Source organism: Lolium perenne, chromosome 3 (assembly GCF_019359855.2).
Source record: "Lolium perenne isolate Kyuss_39 chromosome 3, Kyuss_2.0, whole genome shotgun sequence".
Lineage (NCBI taxonomy): Eukaryota > Viridiplantae > Streptophyta > Magnoliopsida > Poales > Poaceae > Lolium > Lolium perenne.
In genome coordinates, this window is record NC_067246.2 from 101,830,111 (window position 1) to 101,843,567 (window position 13,457).

The window sequence follows — 13,457 nt, forward strand, 5'->3', positions numbered from 1 at the left end:
GAAACATTTGAATGGATTCAAATAAATTTCAGCATGAAGTGGAAATCATCGTAATAGAAAAGTCAAATATCTATGATTGGATCATGGTGGAAATATTTGAATTACGAGTTTTAGCGAACATCTAAGAGAGTTATGAAATTGTTCTACAACTCACGTTTCTTGGAGTATCATAGTGATGATGAAGTATCCAAGAGATGTATCCAAACCTTGTTGGGTCAATGATGAGATAAAATATTGATGCCATTATATTTTTGTGGATTATGCTTTAGTGACTACCGCTTTTACACTGAATAGAGCATCATCATGATCCGTTGAAACGACACCATACGAGTTATGGCATGGGTATGAACCTTAATAGTCCTTTCTTAAATTTTGGTATGCATAGCATATGTAAATAAGTTTACAACCAAAATCGGATAAATGTCTTTGTTGGTTATCCCAAAGAATTGATTGGGAATTCTTTCCACTATGAAGTAAAAGACAAAAGTGTTTGTTAATATTACTTGCTTATTTCCAAGAAATTGTTTTCTAGCGAAGTATTTGAGTGGGAGGACAATAGAACTTGATAAGGTTTGTGAACCTGAGCATAATGATCAGAGTAGCGGAGCATCGGAAATTGGTTCCGGAAGCGGCCACGACGATCATGGCTCCCATGACTACAAAGTGTTTTAGACATGGAGATCGAAGTACTTATTAAACCTTGTAGGTATGATTTACTTTGTGATCAAATAAATGATTTGTGGACAAAGGATTGATTTTGAACAATAATAAACCAACTACAAACAAAGAAGTTATGATGGGCCCTGACTCCATTAAAACGGCTTTACGCCATGAAATCCAAGATAGATGAATACTTTTTGAAAGTAAATGGATATATAAAATTGATGGACTTGGATGGAATATCCTTGAAGAAGCTTGACTTGTTGAAAAGTTGTTTACGACAAAGTTCAAAGAGTTGACTACGATAAGATTAGATCTTCCGTAGCAATGCTTATAGTTTATGTGGATTATTCTAGTAATCGCTACATATTTCTTTTATGAGATATACTAGTAGGATGGCAAAATACATTACTTAACAGAAGTGCGTATTGAAGGTGTATACAAGATACAACCAATTGTTTTGCTAGTCCATGGAATACTAGATAGGTATACGAACTTCAATTGGATAAAGTGAGTATCACGGAGTTGGAATCTTCACCAGATGAAATAGTCAAAGAGTTTTGATTTCATCAGAAACGATAAAGAGGCTTACATTTGCAAGAAATTAAGTGGGAGCGCTGAGACATATTTATAATACTTTATGTAGATGACATATAGTTGGTTATAAATGATGTAATTATATACTTGATTAAAAGGTTTCATTGAAAATTAACTTCAATGAAAGGATATGGACTGAAACATATTTAGTGTCAAGATCTATGAAGATAGATTGAAACACATAATAAGTTTATGTCAAAGTACATAGAATGGATATTGAAGCAGTTCAATATAAAAATATTAAGAAAATATTCTTGTCATGTGAAGGTTTAACAAGACTTGAGTGTATCTGACACTCGATGAGTAAAAACACATGAGTGATTTTAGATCACGAATAATATGTACAAAATCAGATATCATGTGCTCTAAAAAGTTACGAGCATATACCAGAATGATTCATGTGATGATCAATGAACGAAAGTAAGAATATCCTTGAGTACTTTAGAAGAACCAAGGATATATATATATATATAGTTTTATATGGAGAAATTACAAACAAATCGCTGTAAGATGTTGCACCAATATTGGTTTTGTCACATATAAAATTTCAATCTCAAATTAGGCTAAGTGTTGTTTTAAAAAGGTATCACAATGAGCTAGAAGTTGTCTATGCTAGATTTAGATGAATTCTAAATATTGTGACGGATTCTACAAATGAAGGCAGAGTATGTCATTGTTTTGACAATGACTAAGGATGTTAAGTCAAGAGGTTCTTTGAGAACTTGGTGTAGTTCCGATAGTGTCAGAACTTTGAAGCTATATTGTGTGTGAAAATATTAGTGACATATTTCAGATCGCGGAATTAAGGTTCCACCGAAAGACCAAACATATTTAATGCCGACTCATTTAGAAAATGAGTGATGCGTTGAGACGCAAATGAATTGCAAAATACATACGTTTCTGAGCATGTCAGATCCGTTGACTAAAACTTCTCCCATGAGCAAAACATGATAAAGCACCGGAAGGCCAAGGTGTTATATTTTTACATATGCAAACTAGATTATTAACTCTAGTGCAAGTGGGAGACTATTGGAGATATGCCCAAGAGGAAATAATAAAATGGTTATTATAATATATCTTTGTTTTTATGATAATGTTTACATACCATGCTATAATTATATTAACCGAAACATTGATACATGTGTGTTATGTGAACAACAAGGAGTTCCTAGTAAGCCTCTTGTATAACTAGCTTGTTGATTAATAGATGATCATGGTTTCGTGATCATGAACATTGGATGTTATTAATAACAAGGTTATGTAATTATATGAATGATGCAATGGATACACCCAATTAAGCGTAGCATAAGATCACGTCATTAAGTTATTTGCTATAAGCTTTCGATACATAGTTACCTAGTCCTTTCGACCATGAGATCATGTAAATCACTTATACCGGAAAGGTACTTTGATTACATCAAACGCCACTGCGTAAATGAGTGGTTATAAAGGTGGGATTAAGTATCCGGAAAGTATGAGTTGAGGAATATGGATCAACAGTGGGATTTGTCCATCCCGATGACGGATAGATATACTCTGGGCCCTCTTGGTGGAATGTCGTCTAATAGCTTGCAAGCATATGAATGGTTCATAAGAGACCACATACCACGGTAGGAGTAAAGAGTACTTTTCATGATACGAGGTTGAACGAGGTATAAAGATACCGATGATCAAACCTCGGACAAGTAAAATATCGCGTGACAAAGGGAATCGGTATCGTATGTAAATGGTTCAGTCGATCACTAAAGTCATCGTTGAATATGTGGGAGCCATTATGGATCTCCAGATCCCACTATTGGTTATTGGTCGGAGAGAGATCTCAACTATGTCTACATAGTTCGCGAACCGTAGGGTGACACACTTAAGGTTTGATGTCGTTTAAGTAGATATGGAATATGGAATGGAGTTCGAAGTTTTGTTCGGAGTCTCGGATGGGATCCAGGACATCACAAGGAGGTCCGGAATGGTCCAGAGAATAAGATTCATATATAGGAAGTCATTTTCTAGGTTTGAAAATGATCCGGTATTTTTCTGCAAGGTTCTAGAAGGTTCTAGAAGAGTCCGGAAGAAATCAGCATGGAAGGTGGAGTCCCTCTTGGCCGGCCAGCCTAAGGGAGGAGGAGTCCCAAGTGGACTCCTCCCCATGGTGGCCGGCCACCCCACCAAAGGAAAGGGGGGAGTCCCACTCCCCCTAGGTTTGGTCATATGGAAGGTTTTATGTTGGGGGCTTATTCGGAGACTTTTGACCTAATCCTTGGGGCTTCCACCTATATAAAGAGGGGAGGGGAGGGGCTGGCCGGCCACACCAAGACCACCATGGCCGCACCCCCCAAGAGCCCCCTCTCCCAGAAACCATAGCGGTTCCCTCCTCCCTCTCTCTCCCACATAGCTTAGGCGAAGCTCTGTCGGAGATCTCCACCACCACCGCCACCACGCCGTCGTGCTGCTGGGATTCCGAGGAGGATCTACTACTTCCGCTGCCCGCTGGAACGGGGAGAAGAATGTCGTCTTCATCAACACCGAACGTGTGACCGAGTACGGAGGTGCTGACCGATTGTGGCACCGTCAAGATCTTCTACGCGCTTTTGAAAGCGGCAAGTGATCGTCTACCGCAGCAACGAGAGCCTCCTCTTGTAGGCTTTGGAAATCTTCAAGGGTTAGTATCGTTCATCCTCTCGTTGCTCCCATCTTCTAGATTGCATCTTGGCTTGGATTGCGTTCTCGCGGTAGGAAATTTTTTGTTTTCTATGCTACGAATCCCATCAGACAGTGTTGGGCCTCTAAGAGCAGAGGTTTGTAAAACAGCAGCAAGTTTCCCTTAAGTGAATCACCCAAGGTTTATCGAACTCAGGGAGGTAGAGGTCAAAGATATCCCTCTCAAGCAACCCTGCAATTACGATACAAGAAGTCTCTTGTGTCCCCAACACACCTAATACACTTGTCAGATGTATAGGTGCACTAGTTCGGCGAAGAGATAGTGAAATACAAGTAATATGGGTGATTATAAGTAGTAATTGCAATCTGAAATAAAGATTGCAGCAAGCAAACATGTAGCAGAACTTGTTGGAAACGGGGTTTCAATGCTTAGAAACAAGGCCTAGGGATCATACTTTCACTAGTGGACAGTCTCAACATTGATCACATAATTGAATAAATAAATGCTACTTTCTACACTCTCTTGTTGGATAACAAACACCATTCATTGTTTAGGGCTATAAAAGCACACCTCAAGCCGGAGTAAACAAGCTCCACAACATCCGGAGTTCATATTTAAGTAACCTCTAGAGTGCATAATAGACCGTTGCAATTTAGACCGAGTACTAACATAGCATACACACTGTCAACAATAGCTATGAAAGGGGGAATAGATCGCATCAATACTATCATAGTAATAGTTAACTTCATAATCTACAAGAGATTACAATCATAACCTACGCCAAGTACTACATGATGCACACACTGTCAACATTACATCATGGAGGAGGAATAGACTACTTTAATAACATCACTAGAGTAGCACATAGATTAATAGTGATACAAAGCTCATGATCACATAAAGATCACACCATGGGAGACAGAGATGAACCACATAGCTACCGGTAGAGCCCTCAGCCTCGGGGGAGAACTACTCCCTCCTCATCATGGGAGACAACAACGGCGATGAAGATGGCGGTGGTGTCGATGGAGATGACTCCCGCGGCCAGGGTTGGGCCCGCGCCCCCCTATGGTGTGGGGCCCCCTTGGCCCCCCTCCGGCCCTTCTCTGGCTCTCCGGGTTCGCCTCGGCAAAATATTGACTTCCGTCTTCGTGGGGTCCAATTCCGAGAATATTTCCTGTGTAGAATTTCTGAAACCAAAAACAGCAGAAAATAGGAACTGACACTTCGGCATCTTGTTAATAGGTTAGTTCCGAAAAATGCATAAAAACGATATAAAGTGTATATAAAAGTATAAAACATATGAGTATTGTCATAAAACTAGCATGGAACATAAGAAATTATAGATACGTTTGAGACGTATCATGCCGCGCTTGGGGGATGTCGCTCCCAAGCCGCGCCCCCAAAACTTTAAAATAATATATTTTATTTTAATAGATATAAGAAATGTGTAGGTAACGCTGTAATAATATTGCTGCTAATATTCAAAGCGATGCAACACACAAAAAATTTACATATAAAAATTTCGAAAAATATAAACAAATTACATATAAAAATTTAAACTACTTCTTCTTTGATGGCCCCGCCTCATCGTCCTCGCGGTGGCGCTTTCTGCTTGTCACGTCTTCCGAAGAGGCCGTGGTGTTCGACGCATCGGAGGAACTTGTGTCCTCCTCGTCGTCGATGGTGCTCGCCGGCTTCGCCTTCGCTTTCACATCCACCTCCGCCATCGCTCGGGCCGCCACCGCCTCCTCCTCCCGGCCTCCCATTCCTCGCCGCCATCCGGCGGTGGGGAATCATCGCTGCTAGGCGTCGCAGCTTTGTCCCACCAGTCGCACCATTCCAGTGGCTTACCCTCGCTGTCGGTGTTTGATGGTAGCTAAGAGATGTCGCTCATTGTGAGAGACGAGAGCTTTCGATGAATGGCGACCGGTTGTAGATCGGGGAAAGCGTATACGTAGGGGTCTTATTGAGCGCGGATGAACGTCGGCGCAGATATCGAAGAGAACGGTGGTTGCTCTTCCCCGGAGTTCACGCTTCATTTCGACGATTCGCGCGTCAGTCGACACGGTTGCCAATGCGACGGTTCTCCTTCCCGGCAACTGCACCATCACTAGGTAGGAAGCGGTTGAGCGTCCGTTCGTGAGTTGCTGACGCGTCGGGCCCGCGTCTCCTCGCCTTGCTTTTCGTTGTGTCCGGCGTGCCCGGAGCGTCCCCTGTGTAGCTGGGACGGGCTCGGGACGCCGGACACCGTATTAGGCCGCGCCGGAGGAAAATGTCCTTTGGGGCACGCGGCTGGGAATGTTTTTTTGGTCCGATGCGCCCCAAATCCCTTTAGGAGACGCTTTGGGCGACGCAGCTAAAGATGCTCTAAGAGCATCTCCAGCCTCGTCCCCCAAAGCGTCCCCCAAAAGGCGCCGGATCAAGCGTTTGGGGAACGTGTTTTATTTGTGCCGCGTTTGGGGGACGTCGCTCCCCAGCCGCGTCCCCCAAACGCCGCCCCCAAACTTTTTAAAACATTAAAATACTCTTTTTTCTTTTCTTTTTGCATTTTTATTTCAGTAGAGAGAAGAAACATGGTTTTACACAAATTAATACATAATTTGGAACATGGTTTACACAAACAAATGCATAGTTTAAACCATGGTTGACACAAATTTAAAACATTGCAAAATAAGAAAACCTAACTAGGGATGGCATCTCAGATTTCGTGTGTTGCTGCCAAGAAAGAACACTCGCAGGCACACCCAGTCACCAAAACTGGAAAATCTAGCTGTTGACGGTATCCCTGTTGGTTCTTTCGAGGAAGAACATCTAGAAACCTCCGTGCATATTTTCTCTCCGAAGAAACAACACTATGCCTTCTGTCGTCGTCCTCCTCGGTGTTGTCTCCATGGTAGTGCTGGTGTCAGCGCGTCTCGTCGAACACCTTGATGCTCATATCGCGATCGCCAAGGTAGGAGTACTTGAGAATGAAGCCGGGTTGGAGGTGGTGGTAGCGCGCGAACTTCTCCCAGTCGGTGTGGAGGTACATCTTGCCGCGCGCGTCGAAGATCACGTCCACAATCCACCGGCAACAGCCGCAGGCAGCCTCCCGCAGATGCAGCGAGGCCGGCTTGTCACCGGCGACGAAGTCGGCGAACTTGTCCGGTATCCTCTGGATGCCGAGTGGGTCGCCCTTGAGGACGACGGCGAATTCGAACATCACTTGCCGCTCCTCCTCCTGCGGGTCTGACGATAAAGACGATGGCTCGCAGGCGACAGGGAGCGTGCAGCTCTGCCGTGGCCACGACCTCGACCACGGGCGCGACCTCCGACTCTACCAAACATGGCGTCGACTCTTGAGATGGTGGCGGCTAGAGTTGGGGAGAGAGGCGCTAGGGTTTACGTGTGAGGGACGATGGGAGGGAGGCCCTTTTTTATAGGCCAGAGGGAGGCAGGGGCGGTGGCGCTCATTAACGCCGGCACGCAGAGCTAGGCGGGACGAGACGCTTCGATGCGCCTCTGCAGGAACTACACCGTCGCTCCGCCTATGCGGGAACTGCATCGTCTCTGCACGCCAATAACTTCTGTCGCGAGTTAGGCGACGGTTAGCTTAAACTTCAATGTGCCGCTGACGCGACGGTCCCGCCACGCCTCGCATTTCGGTGTGTCCGGTGTCCCCTATGTACCGGGGATGGGCTTGGGGCGCCGGACACTGTATCGCGCCACATCGGACAAAAAGAGGCTTTGGGGGGCGTGGCTAGGAACGTTTTTTTGTCTGACGCGCTCCAAATCCTTATGGAGACGCTTCATGGGACGCGGGTGGAGATGCTCTAACTCTTACAAGTAGCGGCATCTCTCCACGCAGGATTGACCTCCACCAAGTAGTTTTGGGATCTGGAAATTCTTAGGATTATAACTTTAGCAATTTGCTCCTTTTTTGCACTATTTGCTAGTCTTGATATTTGTACGAGCCATTGGATTTGTATGAAACTTCGCGTGCTGACTGGATTCCATTTCATTGGCACTCCCCACGAGCCACGGCCCAATCTCACCAAACACGGCACACACAGTGACAGCAAGTCTTAGCTTGTGCGAGGCTCGATCACATCGAAGCTACGAAGCTGCAGCTTGACTGTTACAGCGCACACAAAGAGAGCAGAAGTACGTAACCACCAACTAAGCAATTAACACACCGTGTGGTTAAAATGTGTGTGAGCAGCTGAGCACGTAGATATATCTTACACATCCCACGCCATGCACGAGGGCACTACGATAGTACTATTAAGATCGGGAATTGCTCACTGCTCAGATGACACAAATTATAGAATACAAGTGGTTCAATTAGTAGAGCATCTTGTTACTGTGTGCTAGCGACGTTCGAGACAATCTTTACAGGATCCTAGACTCATTGTCCCCGTGACGTGCTTCTCAACATAAAGGACAAATCATTAAGCGTCTATTTAATCAAGTGTACTATGTAAATTTTTGCCCATGATTTTAGTTACTTGGACCTCTCTCTCCCATCATTTGGTGAACACGTTTCGCAAGATTTACTTTCAGCATAACGAATAAATGTTGATGATGTGATACGAAATCGGTATCGTTGGGTTTGTATTAATGATTTTGCTATCTTAGGCCATTAAGATATAGCTACTCCAAGACAAGACTAAAAAGCATGACCCCTAATCGTCGAGATGGTGCAAGTGCAAAGGGATGAGAAAATGGGTGAGAACGAGTTTCAAGTGTAAACTAACTATGTCTAAATGAAGTTAGAAATACCTAGTTCTAAGTCCTAGTTTGAGGAATAGTCATCCCCATGTGCCAAAAGTCAAACTTCCATGGTATTGATTTTGTATCAGGCCGGTAATCCATATCTAGTGTTTGTCTGATCATCGGTCAAAGTTAAAATCTGAATTTTTTGTGCCCCGTAAAGAAAACGAGGAAGAACAAGAGGGAGTACATCTTTAAAACGCTCTAAAGAAGGAACTTATAATGATTGAAGTATAGTATATTACAACTTGTAGCTATTAGCTTGGGGTTAATGACAAAGTGTATGTATCGATCTCAATCACCTCCTCTCGAAAAAAATAATTATTTTTTCCGACGTACTAGCGGCATTTCTCTCCGAAAAGTGTTTTTAGCTCGCTCCAGTGCTCTCACTATGTTAAGAAAAATTTAAAAATATTTTTACAAGTTATAAAAATCATGAAAATAATTCTGAAGACTGTCATTGATACATTCCATAATCATGCAAAATCCCAATCCGAAATTCTTTTTATTTTGAGCTAGATAAAAATGACAAAATATGATATGTTTTGAAGATTTGAAAATGAGTACTTAGATATGCAATTTTGTCATTTTTGTGTAGCTCAAAATATTAAGTATTTGAAATTTATTTTTTGCACGTTTGTGGGATACATCATTGACTATTTGCAGTTTTTTTTCCAGATTTTTTTGAAACTCAAAAATATGATTTTTGAGTTTTTTTTTAAAACGAGATCACTGGTGCCCATGTGCACCAAATCTCTGTCCCATTTCTCTCCGTGTATTCTTTTAGCACATTGCTCTTTTGTTCTTGTAAGCTAGTCTTTAACCTTCTTAGTATCCCATTGGATTTGTATGAAACCTCGCGCGCCACGTGACTGGATTTCATTCTATTAGAGTACTCCGTAGCAACTCGGCACGGCTCAATCTCACCAAACTTCAGCTCGCTATTTATACGTATGAGTGCCAGTTGATCAACGCAAGGACACACCCACACGCAAATCAAGCACAGCACACAGACAAGTCACATAGATCGTGTGAGGCTTGGTCAGAAACTACATATATAGCTGCAGCCTCTAGCTAGTTCGCCATCGACCATGGGTGGTGTTAGGCAGAAGCTCCTTGCCGGCGCCGTCGTCCTCGTCTCGGTGGCGCTAATGGCCACGGCGGCTGAGGGCTACATCTCGGGGAAGACGTGGACCGCCATCAACAGGGCGAACCGCCACGGCCCGTTCGTCGGGCTCGTCGTTCCCAACACCTTCGAGATGGTGCCCGTGCTCAACTCGCCCAGCTTCGTGGCCAGCAAGACCATCCCTAACCTCGACGTCCAAGGTACATATCGACCACTTAATCACAAGCAAATCATGATGATTTCCTTTGCTGTGATACCCCATGCATCAAATCAGCATGAGATGCATGCGGACGCAGGGTGCTCAACAGAACTTACCAAGAAAATTTGGGTATGGGGGCTTTTGACCTCAAATGTTCGCATCAAGCAGGTAAAAAAAATAGTTTACACGCAGCATATGTAGAACAAGATAGACACAGCCCAAAAACTCGCCGATGGAACAGTTCCAAAAGTTCTTGAGAAAATCACATAGCCCTGTGCTCCGGAAGTACATGTTTTCTATTTGTAATTATTTGGCGAGAAAACGGAAATATCATCATGGCATGCGCTAAAAAGATAAATTGAGTGCCAAATTTGTTGCTTTCGACTACCGATATTTATCATTTTTTATTGAGGAAACATACATAGATACATGTTGATTTCTTCATGAAAATTCACACAAACACAAACCATAGTAACCAAAATAGATAAATAAAATTTCAGAATTTTCATTTTTTTTTCCTTTTTTAAAATTTAATGTTCATTCAGAAGCATATGCTCCCAAGACCCAAAACTTTATGCCCGTATCTATAAATTTTGCTTAACGAATATGACTAGCGATACTAGAAAAATATATTGAAAAGTGTTTACTGCTTTTTTATGTTTACAACCCCCTCAAACAATTATTTGCACGAAAGAGGAAACGATCTGAACTTTTTGACCAACATTACAGGCACACATATCATTCTGTGATAGTGATATACATGTACGCTTTTTTTGTATTTTTTACAAAAAATATTCTAGACAAGATTTTAAATTACTCTTACATATCGAGTACACGTGGATCTAGCTGAACTTCTCTCCGGTGACCTTTCTTTACTGCACTCTCTGTCTACTCCCTCTATAACAATTTTAAGTTTATTACACGCTACGAGAAAACTTTAGCCATTAAATTTGATGAAAAAACTATGATATATATGTTTAAAAAATTGTATCATTGATTTATTTAAAAACATGAATCCAATAGTATAATTTTTGTAGCATTTATCTTACTCAAAGCCAGTAATGAGCTTATAAAGCAGCGATGGACAATATTACGTGCTCAAATAGTATAAGTAACATCGATAGGTGACTTGTCATGTTGTTCAGTCGTGTCTACTTACGCCGTATAGGTATTTTCTTTTGGCATATAACATGCATGGACTAGCGCCACATGATTTGTTATCTTAAGCTTGAAATGTCAACAGCTTGTTGGGTCACAGAGATTGATTTATTGACAGACGCAGCTCTCATGTGAAAAACTAATGAATCGCACCAATCTCTGCCCAAAAAACAGAGATTAGTTCTTTTCTTTGTATGTTTTATTTTCTCTTTGGTCACCTTGTACATCTTGTACCCTCTTTTCGTAGCACGTAAAAGTAGAAAACTTAATGGCAAACACATCATGTACATAAATTTACATTGAGATTTTACAAAATATTAAATATGGTAATACTATGATATTATCTTATGATACTATGCATTGTGGGGGTAGTATCACAAACTAGTATCATGTGCATGATACTAGTGTATGATACTTCCCATGTGACTAGTCTAACTGTATATAATAGACTATAAAAAGTTTTAGTCGGCGTCATTGATTTGCATAAAAATCAGTAACTTAAGGAGGGTGTCCTATAAAAAATGATGATTTTTGTCCTCTGCTGAATGTTCCAAAGAATTAATAGTGCATGCATGACCTAAACAACCACACGTGTTTGAAGAGTCTTTACACGCTACTACTCGTAACACCGGGACATTGTAACACGCTACTACGCGAGCTAGCTGCATGAACTACTAGATTCCAAATCAAATGTTGAATGGTTTGCAACCATACTGCCAAAACGCACATAACATGTAACCATGGTACTAGCAGATCAAACAAATCTTAATTTACGAGAATGGAGCAACTTTCTTAATCACGACTAACTTAATCCATGTTTTTTGTTTGAAGGACGAAGGTTCCGCTTCGGAGCCATCGGAGGCCAAAACGTTGTCATGGTCATGACAGGGCTGAGCATGGTATGTGTCTATACGTATACCGGTATACGCACGCGTCTTTGCATTGGTACTCCCTTCTGTAAAATGTAGCTAAGATATGTCTAACTTTACTAAACCTGCGATAAGTATTTAGGGTTAAAAGGAGTAAAATAAAAAAAGTAAATATATTTTACTTCATTTTGTTTAACCGTTAAAGGTTGATGCAGCTTAACGCCGGGCTGGCCACCCAGATGTTGCTCAGCCTGTTCCGGGTGAAGGGCATCGTCCACTGGGGCATCGCCGGCAACGCCAACGAGGACCTACAGATCGGCGACGTCACCATCCCCGAGTACTGGGCCCACCTCTCTCTCTGGAACTGGCAGCGGTACGGCGACGGGAAGGACAACGAGTTGCCGCTGGAATCCGCCGGCGACTACACGCGGGAGTACGGCTTCCTTAACTTCTCCGACTACACCGTTGGCCAGGGCAACCCGGCATTGTCGGCGAACGAGCTCAACAGCATCTGGTACCAGCCGGAGGAGATCTTCCCGGCGTCGGGCGTTCCCGAGGAGCGGCAGCACGCGTTCTGGGTCCGCGCCAGCAAGCGCTACTACGCGTTGGCGGCGAAGCTGGAGGGGATGGAGCTGCCGGCGTGCGTGAACGGGACGACGACGTGTCTGCCCCGCGCACCGCGGGTGGTGCGGGTCAGCAGGGGGTGCAGCGGCAACGTGTTCCTGGACAACGCCCGGTACCGCCAGTTCCTGCGCACCAAGTTCGAGTGCACGCCCATCGAGATGGAGAGCGCTGCCGTCGCGCTCGTCGCGTACCAGCAGGGTGTCCCGTTCCTCACCATCCGCTCGCTGTCGGATCTAGCTGGGGGTGGATCAGCTCTCGGGAACGAGGCCAGCACGTTCATCAGCATCGCCGCGCAGAACGCCGTGGACGTCATGCTCAAATTTGTGCCGCTGCTAAAGGAGCAATAGGACGGTGACTAGCCAGCTGCTGCAGATCCGTGCACATGCACAACGGATCATTGTTTTACACCTCTCTTTTTTCCCCTCTGTAGTACTTCCTCTGTTTAATCATTCTTTATTGTGGTTATAGTTTAAATTTGAACTAAAACCACTATGAGAATTGTGGAAACAGAGGAAGTAGATATATAGTTTTGTACCACTTGCGTGCCTTGCGTGTTCAACTTGCCCTTGCTGATTTCAGAGTTGCAAAGTTGCTAAACACACCATTTGCAGAGAAATAAATCAATAATTGGATGTGATACAGGTTAGGTGAAATTTCATATGTGCGCGTTTTGTTTTTTTCATTTATAGATGCGTAATACAATAGAATGGACTAGTATTAAAGATCAAGATTCTTCCCTCTTTTTCTTCCCTCTTCAGTACTTCCTTTGTTCCATAATCTTTGTTATGGTTTTAGTCAAAGATGAACCGAGGG

At 43.1% G+C, this 13,457-nt stretch overlaps 1 protein-coding gene across 1 annotated transcript; it reads left to right on the forward strand.

Annotated features, from left to right (window-relative positions):
- Positions 1-9,625: 9,625 nt before the first annotated feature.
- On the forward strand, positions 9,626-13,386 carry LOC127342011 (bark storage protein A). The gene is made up of 3 exons (XM_051367951.2): positions 9,626-9,994; positions 11,983-12,050; positions 12,236-13,386. Exons 1-3 carry the CDS (start codon positions 9,760-9,762, stop codon positions 12,989-12,991), a joined length of 1,059 nt encoding a protein of 352 aa, XP_051223911.1. The 5' UTR covers positions 9,626-9,759; the 3' UTR covers positions 12,992-13,386.
- The last annotated feature ends 71 nt before the right edge of the window (positions 13,387-13,457 follow it).

Bases quoted from the DNA above. Each gene is read 5' to 3' on its own strand.
- LOC127342011 (XM_051367951.2), top strand. From the start codon at position 9,760: ATGGGTGGTGTTAGGCAGAAGCTCCTTGCCGGCGCCGTCGTCCTCGTC. The intron at 9,995-11,982 runs GTACATATCGAC...TTTTGTTTGAAG, and splicing joins CCCTAACCTCGACGTCCAAG to GACGAAGGTTCCGCTTCGGA. The intron at 12,051-12,235 runs GTATGTGTCTAT...AGGTTGATGCAG, and splicing joins TCATGACAGGGCTGAGCATG to CTTAACGCCGGGCTGGCCAC.